The 19,023-nt window shown below is 39.3% G+C and overlaps 1 protein-coding gene across 4 annotated transcripts in view; it reads right to left on the bottom strand.

The window, feature by feature from the left end:
• The window catches only part of srgap3 (SLIT-ROBO Rho GTPase activating protein 3), a 122,205-nt gene that overhangs the window by 24,433 nt on the left and 78,749 nt on the right, over positions 1-19,023 (bottom strand). For all 4 annotated transcript variants that reach the window (XM_052140572.1, XM_052140574.1, XM_052140576.1 and 1 more), the window contains 9 exons: positions 18,221-18,418; positions 17,253-17,337; positions 12,375-12,402; positions 10,346-10,448; positions 7,867-7,927; positions 7,089-7,166; positions 6,181-6,315; positions 5,447-5,552; positions 4,363-4,590 (listed from right to left, as the gene is read on the bottom strand). In XM_052140572.1, coding sequence (XP_051996532.1) covers positions 4,363-4,590; positions 5,447-5,552; positions 6,181-6,315; positions 7,089-7,166; positions 7,867-7,927; positions 10,346-10,448; positions 12,375-12,402; positions 17,253-17,337; positions 18,221-18,418 — 1,022 coding nt within the window. The remainder of the gene's footprint in view (positions 1-4,362; positions 4,591-5,446; positions 5,553-6,180; positions 6,316-7,088; positions 7,167-7,866; positions 7,928-10,345; positions 10,449-12,374; positions 12,403-17,252; positions 17,338-18,220; positions 18,419-19,023) is intronic.

Raw genomic sequence — 19,023 nt, 5'->3', positions numbered from 1 at the left:
ACTCTGGCCAGGACTCCCGGGAGCAGAGAAAATCAGAGGAAACGCAAACAGGCGCATTCTGGGCCACGTGTGTGCCATCGCGTCCATGACCCATCGGGGTCTGGGTGACTCAAAGAGAAGTGGAAGGGGACATTTCTGCTCTGTAAAATCTCAACCAGATTTGCTTCACTACCTCGGGGTGGAGTTTCCACTCCAAATCGGTATTTTCTGTCTGGACTCTAAATCTGCTCCCCATTCAGGCATCCAGTGATATAAGCTGCTCTGATTAACAGGAGCTGGCCCTGGGCCCAAAGGAGAATCTGCCGTGCCAGTCTGTTCAGCTGGCATGAACGTAGACCTCCTTGATGGTTTATGAGAGACTACTGCGGTGTTGTCCACCCACACCAGGACATGGCAGCCTCTCAGATACTGGAGGAAACATTTCAGGGCCAGAAATACAGCCATCAACTCGAGGCATTTGATGTGCCAATCGAGCTGATGACCCTCCCATTCCCCTTGAGCTGGACAACTACTTAAGACCACTCCCCAGCCCGTCAGTGAGGCGTCTGTCGTTAGCAGCTTGCGACGGTAAGACGCACCTAAAGTGGGACCCAAGGTGAGGAACCGGGGTCTGAACCACATAGAAAGGGTACAAAGCACGCGGCACGTAAACCTTATCTACCTTTGTGGACTGACCCTTGGATGAAATCCCCTGGCTTTGAGCCACAACTGAAACGGTCTAATGTGAAAAAAGCCCAAAGGAATCACAGAGGATGGACATGCCATGAGACCTAGTATTCGATACTGACGAACAGTGCAAACTTGGCCTAGCCTGATTTGTTCAGGGTTTTCTGAATGGTCTCGATTCGAGTGGGAGACAATTGTGTCCGCATCATTATCGAATTCCATATGACCCCCAGATAGGTCGTTTCCTGAGTGGGAGAGAGAACACCTTTCCTGACGTTGAGTCACAATCCCAGAGAAACCAGATGAGCTAAGACGATATCCCTGTGCTGTAATGCCAGTTCTTGTGACTGTGCTAGTATCAGTCAGTCATCTATATAATTCAGAATGCAGATGCCCCGGAGTCACAAAGGAGCAAGTGCTGCATCCGTGCACTTCGTGCCGAATGGAAGAACCAGATATTGTAAACCTTCGTCCCTGAAAGCGAACCTCAGGAACTTCCTGTGTTGTGGCAGACTTTCTATATGAAAGTATACATCCATGAGATCGATCGTGACTAACCAATCGTGATGTGGATTTGAGACACGACCTCCTTGACGGTTAGCATCTTGAACTTGAACACCTTAACTAAGCAATTAAAGCCTTAAAGGTCTAAAATCAGACGCAACCCCCCATCCTTCTTGGGAACCAGGAATTATCTGCTGTAGTAACCTGACTCTCTCTCTGGAAGGGGAACATGTTCTATGGGCCCTTTGACCAAGAGATTTTACAGTTCTTTCCATAGTAGACATGATTGTTCTGGATTCATGGTAGTGGAAACCACGCCGTTGAAACGCGGAGGACGGTGAACAAATTTAATTCTGTAGCCTTTTCCCACATAGAAACTGCCAGGTTCTATGAGATGGCTATAAATTTTGACACTTCCTGTTGAGGGGATATTGAGTGTTCCATGTCCTGGACTATGGCAGGAAGCAACAGAACACCCAACATTTACCTGGAAACCGCTAACCCCCAAAACACCAGAGGTGGTGGGAATGGAGAGGTTTCGTGGGGGTATCAGGAAGGTGTAGGTGAATTATCACATGACCCATCCCAAAGTGGGCCTACCCCCACAAGACTGGGTGCAAGACCGTCAGGGTTTTCTCTTCCTGGAGATAACGGTCCTGAGGTCTTGCTTTGTGGGCTGCTGAGGGCGACGAGCCGGTCCCCAGTCTCTACGAGGTGGAGAGCGATTCGCCACGCTCTGTTTTTGAGCCTCCCTTCTAGAAGTACCAGGCGGGGTGGGGCTGGGTGGCCCCGAGTGCGGTGAGGAAGGAATTGCCCAAAGGCTTCCTCATGACTTTTTGCCTCCTGGAACCTGGTGATGACCATGTTCATACAGTCACCGAACAAGCCAGAAGGTGAAATCGGGGCATCAAGAAGGAACATTTTGTCCTTGTCTCTGATGCCCGAAAGGTTCAGCCATAAGTGTCTCTCTGTGCTGACCAAAGCAGCCATAGACCGGACAATGGCGCAAGCCATCTGTTTGGTCGCTTCTACTGCGGCATCATGGAATATCCCAGTTCCTCAGCACCCACGATAGTCGAATATGTCGACGTCAAAAGGCACGAAAAAACGGGAAATATAAGGTTTCCGCCAGCAGTGAGAAAGCTCGTCATGGAGGTCTTCAAAGAAGGGAAGGGACTGATTTTGTGTTCCCTACCCCTGCCACCAGACAGGAATCTGTCCTCTAGTTTAGATCATTTGCAGGTCTCTTGTTCATGCAGTCAGTATAACTGCAGTCTGGCCACCGCACAAGTAACTATTTCGAGCACTTCCTCAACCACTTTATTGTTACAGGAGGAATGCTCAGAGATAGGCAACTCAGAATCCGCGGTCCCAAGAGACTCATCATCCCTCTCATGAACTGAAGAGGCACTGAGGCGTGCTTCAAGATCATGCAAGGGACCGGTTGGATCTGGAGAGAGAGTGAGTGATAGGGACAAACCAGTCTCTCGCTCCTCAGCCATATCCATATGTGAGCCCCATGATGAAATGGTGAGGTCTGGCTCTTGGAAATAAGCCAGACGAGTGTGCAGCATCTTCACTGTGCTCACAACTGCCTCGCTCTAACGCAAGAGCAGCATGCTCTTCCCCCAAACAAACAAAACAAAACTAGTGTGTGTCTGATTTAGCCATATGGCATAAACAGGGAAACACATACTGTTTGTTTTGTTTATCACTCATTTTCTCTTTGTCTTTCACACTTAAGTAATAGAAGAAAGAAGAAAAATAAGAAAAAGATTTCTGCACACTGCCTAACAAATCTAACTCCTATCAGAGGAAAGTAGAAAATTTGACACGCTTGTGAAGCACAACACACACAGAATGGTCTGAAGACAAAAGACCTGACGATGCACCTGTGGCGCATCTATTTATAGCCCCTGGTACCTGCGCATTGTGATGATGTCACCAGCAGAGGCTATGAATTCCTGTCAATTTCATTGACGTGTTGCACACATATCCACAGCCGGTCACTCCTAAAAGACGTTCCCAAAGCGCTAAATCAGCGCAGCATCAAAGTAACTTTTGATAAGGAACACAGTAATAAGTCATCAAGTGTCTTATTGCTATAATTACAAATTCATACAGCAAGTAAAATCGTTCATTAGCCTAGCCCAAAAGGTTTCCTAACTTTTCAGATTGTGCCCCATCACCCTAACACCCTGACACTGGATTCATATTTTGAACATTAACAACCAAATACAACTTCTCACATTAACATGCAACTTTTTGTATTAGAAAACATTTAGACACATTTTAATTACCAAAAAAAATATTATTTCAGTGAGATGGATGGGCCTACAGTGCTTGTTTTTTCTCATTAAATCTACTTTAGCATACAGTGAGTTTGAATGTACTACTGTAGCAAATTAACTGTCAACTTGTGCCTATTATGTATTAAATGGATGAAAATGTTTTACAGAACAGAAGTGTTTGTAAAGTTAAGAGCGGCTGATTTTGTGCTTGAATGTCTAATATAAGTGCCACTTGTAATGTGACATTTTAATCCCCAACCTTTATACCATTAGCCAAATAAACATGTGGCTCCATAGTGCCGATACATTACTTTTGACAGTGCCTCACTCATTAAAGCATAAGGAGTAGGTAGAAAACATGAAGCAATGGACTGAGGTTGGTTACATTGATAACATTAAAACAAGAGTTGTTATGACAGCCAATAACTGTACAAAGTTGAGCTTGAACTCATTTCTACTCCAAGTAACACTTAAAATGGTTGTTGTTCTCCATCTGAATTGCTCATTACTGTAGTTTTTACATTGGTTTCAATGAAGACAAGAACCTGGCGGCAATCAGAATAATCATGGCGCCGCCCAGCTGTTGGTCAGGAAAATTGTGGAAAGAATTAAACTGAAATGCGGTTACAGTTTTGCATACAGTGGCTTTTTATAACAGCATCGGACATGGCTGATCTGATCATATTTTGAGCTGGAACTATTAGACTACTGTAAGCATTGATACTCTGTTTAGCTACATTTTACAAAAGGCTTTCCAAGTAATTTTTACTTCAGGTGACCCGAGTGCTAAATTCAGTTGATAATTTAGTATAACGGATTTAAGTAAGCCACAGCAAGCTTCATTGGAGGAATTATGACATTCCTCAGTCACATCAAAATCTAGCTAAAGCCCAGAGCTCACCAATACTCCTCTCCTCCAGTCATGCATTTCTCATAGACAGGGCCATCCAGCTCACGTGGGCTGGGAAAGATGACTTCCTGGTGGATGATGATAGTCTTGATGACCTCATTAACATGAGCCTGGCAGGTCACAGGGTCCTGACTCTCAGGGATGGGCATCAGTGTGGGTCCAAAACAGATAGCCAGATTATATGAGTCCATCATATTCTCATCACTGTACTGGGACAAACTATAGAGTGGTTGTGAAAAACAATGAGGAAAAACTGTCTTTATCAAATTCTAAATTGAAGTCTTCCTAAAAGTGTGCAATATTTCCAAAGCTGACATACTTTCTCCTATGCCATTTCTATGACAGTTTACTGTAAATTAAAAACTGTACTGTACAGATTACATTGAAGTAAAATGATTTGCTAAACATTTCATGTTGACTTTCACTTTCAAAATCACACTTCTATCAAGATCCCTCTTATTGCTCCTGTTCATTTAAATATGTGCATCCATAACTTTGTTCCAGAGAATTCATCTTCAAGTACACTGTATTATCTTTCAATAGAGGAGAGCTTGGCTGTTGAAGTAAAATTCCAATGAGTCACAGCTGCAAGAGCTGCAGGCACAGAGAGGAAAATGGTGGGGAGGGGGGAGGGCAGTCAGAGGGAAAACTCATGATGTGAAATCAAATTCTTTGTTTGGTCTGGGGAAGGGTGAGCACAGGAAGCATTAATAAAAGGCTGGGAGAAGAGGACAGGTATAGTATGGTACAGAATGACGGTTTTTCACTGGTGTAAATATCCTCTAAAGTACTCCTTGACAGACACGGTCATAAATTAGACATGAATAGTAGGGGCTGTTGAATGGCTCTTTGTAAATATAATGAATGTCTTTGCTTGTGACTTCTGCTGTTCACATAAATGGTGATTTACTAGGAAATTTACACTTTAAAGACTGTGGAGGCAGTGTGCTAAAATTACAGATTAGCCTCCCACTTTAAGTGAACTGTATGTGTGTGTGAGCACACGCAAATGGGTCGGCTGGTTCCAATTATGCCACTTTATTATGAAACAGATGTTGAAATATATAATTCTTACTGATTTAGGAATGCAAACAGGTATCTCATGACGATGTTGACGGTGCGAGGAAGTGTGACGATTATCTGCTGGATGTGGTGAGCTCTTTCTGCAGATGATTCGAGCTCTGAAATAAACAACCACCAAAAATAACAATCATACAATATTTAAACAATAGAGCAACATAATGATCAGCATTACAAACTGTAGCTCCACTGTCAAGATTGTTCATCCTATGGCAGGTTGCTAATCTCAGCTGGTTTAAGATGGTTTAAGTGATCTTCTAGCCTGTCCAAGGTTGTGTTCAGCTAGTCTTCCAGGCTTACCAAGCTAGTCTCCCAACCTGTCCAAGGAGGTATTCAGCTAGTCTAAGATGTTCATCATGATTGTCTCCCAGCATGACCAGCTGTCAAGTGCCCAAAGTCCCTCTTAAACCATCAGACCAGCCTAACCAGCTTGGCTAGGCTGGGCAACCAGCTAACCATCTTAGGCTGGTTTTAGATGTATTTTTCAGAAAGGTCTTATGACCTCATCACAACTCAATTTGCTCAAATGTACTTTTATTTTCTTGACAGATGCTTTCTTTCCAAAGGTGACAAGAAACTGACAAATTACTTCAGCATGTAGGAAAGTATATAAATCAAGAACCAAGGCAAAAACATGTGCAAGAAAACATGTACAACAAATAACAGTAATCTATGAAGTAATATCAGCTTTGAACCCAGACTTTGAATTATCCTGAATGCAACGCTCACTGATGGTGGAGATCAGATCCAGGAAGCGCTCCTTGGGGAACAGAGGGTTCTCTAGCCCTCTGAAATACAGCTTTAGAACACCTGCTACTGAGTTGATGTCATGATCATTCTGATCATCAACCAATGGGTCCTCACCTGAAAAAAAAATTGTGACATGTTGTAAGTTCCTGCTGCAAAGCATAACGCAGCTCAGAAAAGATTAGTGAAAATAGGAAATTTGAGAGAGATCAGTATAGAAGTAAAAATAATTTAGGCTTTAACAATTTATCTAACAAGTCAATTAATGAACACATCAATGGATTAAGAAAGGTATACAGATTAGTGATGTGACTCAATTCACTACCTAGTTCCCAATGATGTTAATAAGTTCATAGTAAATGCAAATTGAGACACTAGCAAGGGTCTTGATCTACTGGGACATTGTTGACAATTATCTGTGACAGGATTACAGGATCGCACATTGAACTCTAGCTGGTATTTCTCAACATTGCTATATACCACGGTAACGACTGATCTGGTATAATTTGTTTTGTTTCACATGCATCTTCATTGTACTTGTACAAAAAAGCACAGTGCCATTATGAAATATTTGCTCGTATTTTGATTCTGACAACCTGAGAGACTTGAGAATATATTGAGAAGCTGACGCTCACTGATTTTAATGGTGCGTTCTGGGAACATCTTGGGAGGGAATGATTTAGTGCACTGGAACAAACTCAACAATGTGACAGCCCAAGAATTGGGAAGTGTACCTACTAGTAAAATGTGGTTCAGACTGAGACACACCATTTGTGAATATAAAAACTAGGCACACGATTGCTTGAATCAACTAGATGTAGAATTAATGCATTATTAATAAAAGGTTTGGTAAATCAAAGCACAGTTCATACTGTATGTATGGGACTAACCTCTCTCGAACGAATTCTTAATATCGTTGACTTCCACCTGAGATCCAGGAACTCTGAATATGCCTTGTTGCTGCAGCCCTGACACAGGAAAATAAAAAGAAACATAAGGCCCAAACTTGTCAAGGCATGATATGACATACTCTCAGCAGCACTTCTTTTAAGCAATCTGAAATTTAGTTGAAAAGAGGAGGAGAAAATAATACTTATTTCTCTTTCTCTTTCTCTCTCTCTCGGAGCAAAAGGGGCCTGTTAGTTTGGGACATATGGGTTTTGTTAAAGGGGTTCCAATCATTTTCTCAAATTTCATTAGATCCTAGGGGAAGGCAAGCGAACGTCTGCGATCTCAAATCAATCATTTAAAAGCTATACTGAATGGGAAGATTTTGCTGAGCCCTGTAAGCAATGATTGTGCCAGGACAGAGAATTGAGCAGTTATAGAGTTATTTTTTTCTGCCTTGACATCCATAAAAATCTATAGTCTTAAAACTAGCAGGCCATGAACAGTAAATCATTAATCCACAGCATATTTAGCAGCCAAACTGATGTCATTTCACTAAATTCACTGACTTCAGCTTTACCCTGACAGATGGACTTTATAAGGAACCATTTGGAAAGTGTCCTTATTCAAATTAGCATCTGTGTCTCTCTCTGGTTCAGTGTGTTCTCTGAATGATAAGAGCTTGTGTTGTTTTCATAGAGCTCGCTAATGGTTTCCAGTAGCTACTGAGTCAGCATGTTTAGCTGAAATCGATTAGTGAATTTTCTGTGAACCGCTTACCATATAGATTTATGTATCGGATACAGCTCTCCACCACCAGTGGTATGGGTTGACCTGAATCCTGAAAGACAACAAGCAATAAAAGATGGCAACAGTTTTAGATCAGTGACTGAAATTTAAAGTTGTATCTAAAGCAAAATAAGTATATTAAATGTGAACAGTATGTACAATTTGAATTTGATCACTAATAAAGTTGCACTGCAGTCGTGCATCATTTAAAAAAAAAATATTTGTAAATAGATCAATTTATTACATTCGAAACAAAGAAAGTATCCACACTTAAGTTACTTAAGTTCAATAAACCTTTTTGTAGTTTTAGTAGAGAATAAAGCAAAGCATTAATAAGCATGTGGTCAGAAAAAGCATATCACAATATTTATGCTGAAAAGTACTGAAAAAAGGGTTAGAATTTGTGTAGCTCTTAGAAAAAGAGGCAATATCATGCCATTCTTTCAACCTGGTCTCACAGAATGTACATTACTCTACATACATTTTTGCAAACTGACTTGTACGTGCCGCTTTCTACGTTTCGCTGCAGTTTCCTGGTGAAATGAACACTACAGGCACTACAACAATTGTGTGATTTAATTAGTCACACAAATCACGAGTACAATTGCCGATTTTGATTTTATAAAAACTTATTTTTCTCTATTACTCACCCCGAGCTATGTTATGATATCAAAACTCTTTTACTTTAATGCATGATTTGAAAAACAAAACATTTTAACACTTGTATTACAGACCAACATACATATATGCACTTACTCCTTTGTCTTTAGCTTGCTTGGTGGCTCACCTGATAGAGCTTTGGGCTCAGCGGCCATGGTTTGAGTCCAACAAAAGACGCACAAAAGTGAAAGTGGCATAGAAGCGACAAAAAATGACGTGCTTTTTTCATTTAATGGGTTTTTTCTTTTTTTAATTTCAAATTTGCATTTTAAAACACTATCGGTCAGGGTTAGGTGTTGGTTAAGAATGTCGGTTTTGCTAAACGGTCATTTATCCTTCCGGACACTATTGGTTATGTTTAGGGTAAAGTTTTAGGTTAGAGAGGTACATTTCATTTATTAAAACCTCAATCTAAAACTCACATTAAAAACCTTGATTACAACCTCATTTTGCTTAGTTTTGGCACCCTCAGCTGGAGATTTCACTTGAAAACTGCAGCCAAACGTGTGATGAAGCATGTCATTTCAGTTTTGCAAAAACGTTGCAATGCTCACGTAAATTGCATGAGACCAGGCTGCATTTTTGTTTAGGTGTTATCTAACAGAAAGAGGCAGTTCATGCTTTTCCCTAATGTAAAGTACCTGATTGCGGGTACGAGCATTCCTTCTACCCCTAGGACAGCAAGCAGTGTAGAGCAGAGCAAAGGAGTAAAAGAGGTGAGAGAATCACAGTTAGAGAGGAAGGGATGACAGAATCGTCATGGAGACGACAGTGTCACTGTGGTGACTGGGTAGAATAGCATTAGGGAGGATGCTTCAATGGCTTGAGATGCAGTAAAGGGAGGCACGAGGAGGATATGATACCATTCAGTTCATTATCTCTGCTATAGAGCACAATAGTGTCAGGTACACTTTTTCACCTGCTATGGTTCAAGAGGTATTTTTCCCATTCCTTTTCTATTTAGGGATTTTTAAAATGTCTTCAATTCAGAGTTGTAAGCCATGAACAAAACCAACCAGGTCTGAGAGCAATCACCACAGTAAAAAAATTGCTTTGAAGTCAAAACATATATGAAAGTAAAACATTCAAAGCTACAAAACTGTGTTCTAAATGTTTTTTTTTTTTTTAATGGAATAAACTACTTATCCCATGAAGCATGTAGTCAATGATCTATTTGACAGTCATGATTTATAATCATGGATTATTGTAGAAAAGTATATAAAAAGGTATATATTTTAAGTTAATTGTAAAGAATACTCAGATATACTGTACAAATATTTAAATAGTTTGAGAGTTTGTAGGTAGACCAACTCGACTATGTTATTCACAGTGCTTCATGGGAGCGGGTGGACACTGCTAATCAAATGTCGGCAAATTCCATTTCCACGGATAGTATTGAAAAGTAGTCTTGAAAAGTTTAAACATTAATGTTAGAACTAAATTCCTCTATGGAGACAATGAAAAGAATTTTGAATTCCATATCTGTACTGTTGCACTTCATTTATGTCTATTTATGTTAGATGGTCTGACAGTTTAAGGGAAAGTCGACCACTTAATTGCATAAATTAAGCATCTAATTTCAACTCAAGGCAGTTTCTTAAAGCTAATGGTGCCTGTTTAGTTTCTCTTTACCATTTTTTGCCAACCTTATTATCTGCATCATTGCCATCTGGCGAAAGACGGGATGAAATTAACGGTAGCATATAGAGGATGCGAGCAAATGGATCAGTCACCAGAAAAGAAAATAGACAGTGTCAAACATCCCTCCAGCCCACAAGAGGGCACAATTAGTGCCACGGTCAGTGGGTACCTTAATGAAACTTTCCATATTGCCATTAAACAGCTTATGGTTATAGATGGAGCGAGGCCGTGGTTTCCGCAATTTCTGTGGTTTCGGGGGAAGGGTTGGGGGTCTGAGGAATGAAGATGGTTGGAGGAACACAATTACACACTCAACACCCCATAAAATTACATATTATAACATAAACCTTAAATCTATACATCCCAAACCTGTTAGATCTATGCAATCTTGCAACATATAACCTATGTCCCAGCAGAGGAAACAGCCTAATATGTGGGGTTTAAAAACGCAACAGGCATTAATTGTTTTGTTTTAAAAGATCGTAATTACATCCAAATGCTTTTGACCTCAAATTAACCAATAACAACTGCAGGAAGTGTTCTATTCCCAAAAGGATGCCCGAACAGGCCCCTTATTCAAACATTCAGCTATGGAAACATAATTGATGTTTTGACAGACCAGTAAATGCAATATACATCTAATATAACATGACTCTGCAATTTGGTTCAAAACCAGAGGGCATTGCTCAAATTGGTGTTTACATTTGCTGTGAGATTAATCATTAACTGAGATGGAAGAGTTGGTTGTTTTCAATGGAAATAAATGGCAAATTTGTGCATGTACAAGTACAACAATCCCAAGCAAAGAATAATAATCTATGTGTGTGTGTCACAGATCTTGACCAAATAAAGTACCACTTCACACTATTGTTTAAGCCTATAGCATATTGGCCAATATTTCGCATCTGTGTTTGCATGCTTCCGTAGAGTATCCTTCTCATCTTATATATTTAAGATAACGGGCATCCATCAGAACATTGGTCGGTGTCATCTAACTGAAAGATTGTTACAGGTTCAAATGTACAGATGATGGTCTGCATCTGTTAATCAGGCAGGCTCTGTTCTCAGCATTCTCTGACTGTCTAAGGACACTCTGGACTCCCAGCATGAGTTGAGCCCTTGCCAACAACAGCTTGAGGACAAATCTCCCTTTGACCGCTGTTTTATATCTCAGTGGGCTGCCAAAAAGTTTTATTTGTCCTCACTTGCTTTTACTTAGGCTTGTTATTGGCTTTTGTTTTCACCTGCACTCGCAGTAAATGGACTGATAAATTATATTTAAGCCTAAAAATGAAAAAAAAAATTGAGATATATCTGGAACAAAAATTGTATCTGCTTTTACAATTGCAATCTTTCACATACTACCCATTTAGAGGAATAATAGGTATAATAGAGAGCATAACAGGTATTATTGGGACAGAAATGCAAAATCTTTAAAGCATTCATGAAATGTCTTGATATGTTTCCTAGTGAAACAGTAAGATTGGGCAGGACATAACTAAGGATTCGGGCCTTTTGTCTTAAAATAGACAATGGCTTCACTTTACATCACATTTACATATTACATTTACATTTACATTTATGCATTTGACAGACGCTTTTATCCAAAGCGACTTACAGTGCACTTATTACAGGGACAATCCCCCTGGAGCAATCTAAAGTTAAGTGCCTTGAACCAGTGTCCTTCTGATTACCAGATTACCAGTTATGTGCTTAGACCACTACACCACCACCACCACAGCTTAGAATAACATGATTTGCTTCTTGTTTATGATATGTCGGAGGCAGGTAGTATTTATAATAAGGGTGGGGGATGTGCTCATTTTAGCATTATATTGGACAAAATTTTGTATACGTCCCTGAGTGCAAGATGAGTCAATGTTTTTGGTCTTTTTTCCAGAGAGAAAGAGAAAGACTAAATCTTAAATGTGTTAATCTGCTAAAATGTATATAGCTGCTTTGCTACACTAGTATATCTGGCCTCAAAGCTAAAAGAATAAAATCCACAAAAACTTCAATTAATTTCATGGGGTTTTTGAAGAGAAATGTTTAGGTAAATAAAAGGAACCTTTTGGCTTTTGACTCCATCCATAACCCTGATCAAAAATGTTGGATATCATGGTAAAATCAGGCCAAGAATAATATCTTTCTGTTTTTTGTGAAAAGGGGTAATTTCATCATCTTCAGAACTCTCTTACCTTGTAGTTCCACATTCAGCTCTTTCTCCTAAAAGGGAGGGAAAAAAAGGAGGAGTCAGATATTCCATTATTAGTATGATCTCATGCACTCTGTTCTAAAGCTCAGTCAGAATGTACTGAGGGTTATAGTGAGAGTGGCCAGCACTATTGAAGGGAGATGAATGGGTGAGCAGCCACACTGTGATTGAGACAAAAAAAAAAAAAACTGGTCACTGTAGAAACCTCAGAAAATGCCCTGTGGTGTGTCAGACAGCTCACAGAGAAGGGAACTAAAGGGGCCTAAATGAGTGAGTGAGTGAGTATGTATGCTTGTATGAGGGTGTGTAAGAGTGGGTGTGCATGAGGAGATTCGTTTCACATTGGTGACACTGAGCGATGTCATTGACGGCTCACTAAGTTCTTTGTCCCAATGTCCAGTGCATTCAAAAGAGTCCCTTGGTATTGCCACAATACAAACAATGAAAAATATACACATCCACAATCCAAAACACCCACAAAAAATGCAGATCATGAGACTAGGTAATGCAAGACAGTACAGAGGTTCTGTAAATGTCAATTAAATATTTTTAAACAAATTTCATCAGATTTTTTAGTTTCTTTAGAAAATGTGGGTGGTGCTTGCCTGCACAAAACTTGCCACCATGATGCTAAGGTCTTGTGGAAGTTTGGTTGCCAGAGCATTGTTATGCGGTTGCTAAGGTGTTCTGGGTGGTTGCTTACTGGCCTAAGTCAAAAGTGTGCACCCCAAAGTCTCTACAATATTTGTGCTTATATATGGCTTGGGTCCATACTTCAATACAATTCTATGGGGTTTTCTTTTACCAATCAAAGTCTAGCAACTTATATTAGCAATAAAACATCTCTCTCCTCAACAAGCCACATGAGCCAACAATGTTTTGATGTAACAATCATGTTAACACAAATGCCTTGGAATGAGTTACTTGGGTAGGGTAGGGATTATTGAAACCCCTGACTTTGTGACAGAGCAACAGTAATAGTTTGCCATAACAAAATTTCAAAGTTTTCCTGCAAATATCAAATGTTGACAAAGAGAAGCAATAATAAAAAAGACATTGTGATTGTATTTCCTCTGAAAAAGGGGGTCAGTGACAAAGATGTGGTTATAAATGGCCTATATTTTGAGGCATAGCATTGAAAGTGCCAAAAGTCTGTGGAGCATTCACATAGAGAAACAACAGTCCATTCCCTCCAAGTAAGTCACAAAAGTGATTACTACGCTTAGACATCCTGTGCAAAGACCCCGAAATTACACATCTCAAGAGCACCTGCCCATATCAGCACATAATGCAGACTGAGTTCTTCTTCCAATTCTGAATCACCATGTAATGAGGTGGAACTACTAATGTTTCTACATGGCTAATTCAGAGCTGTGATGTGGGCCCTCAAACCATTTAATTTCACCAAATCTGCATATCAAATAGAGTGCTTCCAGTGTGTCATTGCAATGCCCTCGAAAATCATTCCAAAAACTCAAAGGCTTTTGTCTTGCCAGCTGAGGGGTTAAAAAAAAGATTCTGAATACTTTCCAAGCATTACACTCACATTTCTGGATACAAATCAGCAGTTTCAGAGCATCTGGTTCCCTACTAAAAGACAGTTTATACCAAAACTGGTAGACTAAGCTTGTTAGCTGGTTTTAGCAAGTTTAAAGGAATACTACCCTCATGGCATCCCAGATCTGTATGACTTCATTAATTCTGCAGAAAACAAACAAAGATTTTTAGAAGAATATCTCTGCTCTGTAGTTCCACAAAATGCAAGTTAATAGTGACCAAAACTTTGAAGCTCCAAAAAGGACATAAAAGCAGGATAAAGGTAATCCATATGACTCAAGTGTTTTAATCCATGTCTTCTGAAGCGATCCAATGAATTTTACCTGTGAACCAGGGCTGGACTGGTAATCTGGCATACCGGACATTTTCCCAGTGCACATCTTGCCATTGCTGTCTTTCGGCCCAATCATGATTTCACGCTCAATAATACTTCCTAAGCATGTGCAGAGCACTAGATGGTGCTAGGAAGTGTAATAGAGCTTGAAATTATGGTTGCCAACGAGACTGCTGATGACAAGATGTACAGTGAAAAAAAAAAATAAAAAAAGAGTTATATTTTGGTCTATTTTCACCAAAAAACAAAGATCGCTCCAGAATACATGGATTAAACCAGTAGAGTCCTATGAATTACCTTTGTGCTGCCTTTTACAATTCACTTGCATTGTATGGACCTACAGAGCTGAGCTATTCTTCTAAAACTTTTCATTTGCACTTAGCAGAAGAAAGATAGTCATACACTTCTGGGATAGAATGAGGGTGAGTAAATGATGAGACAATTTTCATTTTTGGGAGAATTTTTCCTTTAAGCTGATATAGCTGGTATCCCCACCTGACCAAACTTGTGCACAGCAAGTTTAGCTGGTTGGCCAGCTAGTCTCCCATACTGACCAGCTAAAAGATGCCTCAAGCAAATAGACCAGTCTTAACAGGCTGTGAATTAGACCATCTAATTAGTTTAGGCTGGATAAACAGGGTTTTCAGCCCTGATTATTCACATGCCTGCAATTTATTGCACCACATTATTTGTTTAAATGTCTGTTTAAGTGTATGCATTCAAGCCAGGTGGCTGGCACTATGGAAACCTTTGAAACAACAAATGGAGATAATTAGATGTGCCAGGCTAATTGGTCTAATGGATCTAGGATAAATTAGGTGAACAATTAAAAAAACATGGGCGGTACTTTTTGCAACCATATGTGACCAACGTATGTACATGCAGCATTCACAGAAACATACATATCTTGGTTAAAGAGATAGTCCAACTAAACATTATGTGATCATTTGCTCACCCTCATGTTGTTCCAAATCTGTATGACTTTCTTCCATGGACCAGAAAAGGAGAATTTTCAGATTGATAGCCTCAATCACCATTCACTTGCATTGCATCTTTTTTCATACAGTGAAAGTGAATGCTGAATAAAGCAAACATTCTGCCTTTTAGGGTGAACTATCCCTTTCAGAGTCTAAATGGCTAAAAGTGTATGGCAGATGTTACTCGGCCAATGAGGTGAAGTCTAATTAAGTACACAGACTGGTGACTGGTGGAGGACTGGTCAGCAATCATATATGTAGATGTCTGGACACAGCTGGGGCATCACGCAGCGTGTCATCATTTGATTATGAGCTACCACACAGGCAGCTGCTGAACCAGCCCCCCCGGTGCAACTAGCTGATTGATTGGGTCTTAACTGCCTGTAACCAAAGTGACAAGAGGCCTTATGGGAGATGTGGCCATGAAAGCACCTTCTCTATAATGATTTGAAGAAACATGGCCCACACTGAAATGAATATTATAGGTTAATGTCTATTGGCCACAGCTGTGTCTTGCATTACAATTATATTAGACAATAATTTTGACTTCTCTCTCTGTTTGTGTAAACAATGGAACAATGTGTGTACAGTTTTGCACTTACAATGGAAATTTATGGTGCAAGAGTACCAGATGATTTTAAAGCAGAAATATGACGCTCATATTTTTGTTTTTTTTTAAAGCATTTCGCTTATTGTTCAGTATAAAATGTGAAATAGTTGCTGTATTTGTGGTAGCAAATGTGGTATATGGTAGCACTTAAAAATAGACCTAATAAAAAGGACTTAAACTAACATAGAATAATATTTTATAAACCCTTTATTAATATTGTTTAGTATTAATTTATACAAAAACAAATTAAAAAACAACTATTAAACGTTGCATACGTTAACATTAGTCATGCATCATGAATTAACATGAACAATAGTATTTTGATAAATAAACATTACCCAATATTAAGAAGTGCTGTAAAAGGTATTGTTCATTGTTACTGTAATTCATGATACCTAATGCATTAACTGATGTTAAAGGGGTCATGACATGCCTTTTTTTATTATTGTAATATTTCTTGAGGTTAATTTATAATATTTGCACAACAAAACAGTCATATACAGGAAAAGCCAAATGTTATGATTGGCTCTCTGCTCTTGACTGCCCTGTCATATCAATGTTCACCGCTACTGGGCGGGGCTACGGAAGTAATAAGGTAAAGTAGGCGTTGATGTGTTGTTGTCGTGGAGGCGATCAGATGCAAATGTCAACCACAGTGTAACATCTCAATTTGGAGGAGGTAGAGAACGAGCCGTTTTGGCAGCTTGGTTTTAACAAATGCTCTTCTTGCAGTTAGGAGGACGTTTTGAGTTCTGAAACTTTCAGTATGTTTTTATAATACAATGACTTCATATATGTTCAAAGATCAAGGAAAATTTGATTCCTCATGTCATGGCCCCTTTAATGAATAGAAAGAACCTTGTTGTAACGTGTTACTATATTTACTACAAACATTTCTCCATTCATTTTTATAAACTGAGGAATTAATCAACATTTTTGACTGTGATAATCCACAGCATGCCATAGATGGGGTGAACAGACATTAGGTTCAAAATAACCTGGAATACTCCTTTATAGCTCTATGACAAATCAACATATTAAAAGCTTCCAACATTTGTTTACAAGACATTAATTTCCCTTTTGATATTGAGGTATCCATATAGTACTGGAATTTACTGTACAGTAGCAGTGTTCCAATTGTCACTCCTAAATACCTTGAAATCTCAATACAACCTGGAACTGGTTGTATTGTCCAGTTAGTCATCTTTAGCACCATTCATTAGATAGCTTCTCTGATTATGACTTTAAAGCAACAGTTTCAAAATTTGCATCCAACAATGACCAAAGTTGCAACTAGATAGCTTCACGGCAGATGCTGGCAATGTTGACGCATCGTGTTTCCAGAGCGCAGAAGGAAACTTAATTAATTAACAGACAGCTCACCTTCCCCCAGAGTCTGCTTCAGCAGGTCATGCTTGGCCTGCAGCTTAATGATGAGGTTACTGCCATTCAGGTACTCCTTGAATTTCTGTGGACACAGATGAAGGTGTCAGTGAGCTAATGATTTTAATAGGATGTGACTAAAACAGGGAAGTGATGTCTGCTGTGGGCAACAAAGAACAGATTTCGCTGTACTTTGCACGCCGCAAATTCAATCTGTTCCAATAGGAGGATTTAATTTCCGTCTCATTGGCGAGGCATTGGCCTTGTCACCAATGTTTTTCCATTTTGTGCGTGATGACTGAGTTTGGACAGATAGATAGGACAGGCTGAGAAGTCTTTCATATCAGTGTGCACAGGAAAGACGAATGATGAGAACCAGGTATTAAAAGATCTACTGATAGTTCAGTGATCCTGAGGAGCAGGACTTCAAAGGTATCTTAAAAAATAAGATTTACGTGAAGGTTATGTGACAGGGTTTTCCATATGATATCCAAAGAACTAATTATGTTGCATGGCATTGAATAAATCTTGATCTGGGACAAAACATTCCCCACTATTTTACCTGCCATTTGCTTTGGAAAAAAAAAGAAGCAACATTTGCACTCTGACATTAGTCAGACATTATCACTAGACTGCTCTTAACACAAATGTACCATTTTGTTTTATTTTCTCTTTATTTTATATAATATATATATATATATATATATATATATATATATATATATATATATATATATATATATACATTATTAATTATATTCACTATAAAAACTTCCATAACTTTCAGGATTTTGTAAATTTCTATAACTTTTTCAGGCCTAGCGAACACAATTTTCAAAGTTTTCTATGACAATGGGAGACTAGAAGTTAAAGAAATGGCAATGTCAGAATTTGGCAATGGCTGAAAACTGAATAACTAACTGCATGCTGTCTCAGTCCTCATGGCCTGAGGAAAGAAAGCAACTCACAGTAAAGTAGAAGACTTCCGTCTCCTGCTGATTGGCTCTCCTCTTTGCAATGTTTAACTTGCTCATGTAGCTCTCGGAAGCCACAGATTTAATGGACTCAGTGGATCGGCTGTGCTGGAAAGCGTCTGACACATCAAAGTCCTCCACTGTCAGCATATCTTGTAAGGTCTGCATGGTGGCATCCAGTGTCTTGCGTACCTAATTAAAGAACAGCAGGGACTCAGTAAGCTGTAAGATAGACTAGAAAATATAATAGAAGTTTGATTGTGACATAAACTGGTGGCCAAAAGTTTGGAATAATTTATAATAATTTCAGAGTTTGCTCTTATTGAAAGAAATTGGTACTTTTTTTCAACAAAGTGAAATTCAACTGATCACAATGTATAGTCAGGACATTAATAACATGAAAAATTACTATTAAACTACAAAGAGTTCTCATCAAATAATCCTCCACGTGTAGCAATGGCAGCTTTGCAGATCCTTGGCATTCTAGCTGTTTAAATGTCCACATTTCCCCGCACACTTCCTGTAGCACTTCCCATAGTGGTGGGTGTCTTGTCGTGCACTTCTCATGCACCTTACAGTCTAGTTGATCCCACAAAAGCTTGATAAGTTTAGGATCCATAACACTCTTTTCCAATTATCTGTTGTCCAATGTCGGTGTTTCTTTGCAAACTCCAACTTTTTCTTTTTGTTTTTCTGTTTCAAAAGTGCCTTTTCTTGCAATTCTTCCCATAAGGCCTTCACCCCTGAGTTTTCTCTTTATTGTTTTCATGAAAATGGAGTTGAGCAGGTAATAATTA

This window comes from Xyrauchen texanus, chromosome 13 (assembly GCF_025860055.1).
Source record: "Xyrauchen texanus isolate HMW12.3.18 chromosome 13, RBS_HiC_50CHRs, whole genome shotgun sequence".
Classification (NCBI taxonomy): domain Eukaryota; kingdom Metazoa; phylum Chordata; class Actinopteri; order Cypriniformes; family Catostomidae; genus Xyrauchen; species Xyrauchen texanus.
This window is presented reverse-complemented; position numbering and strand designations above follow the sequence as displayed.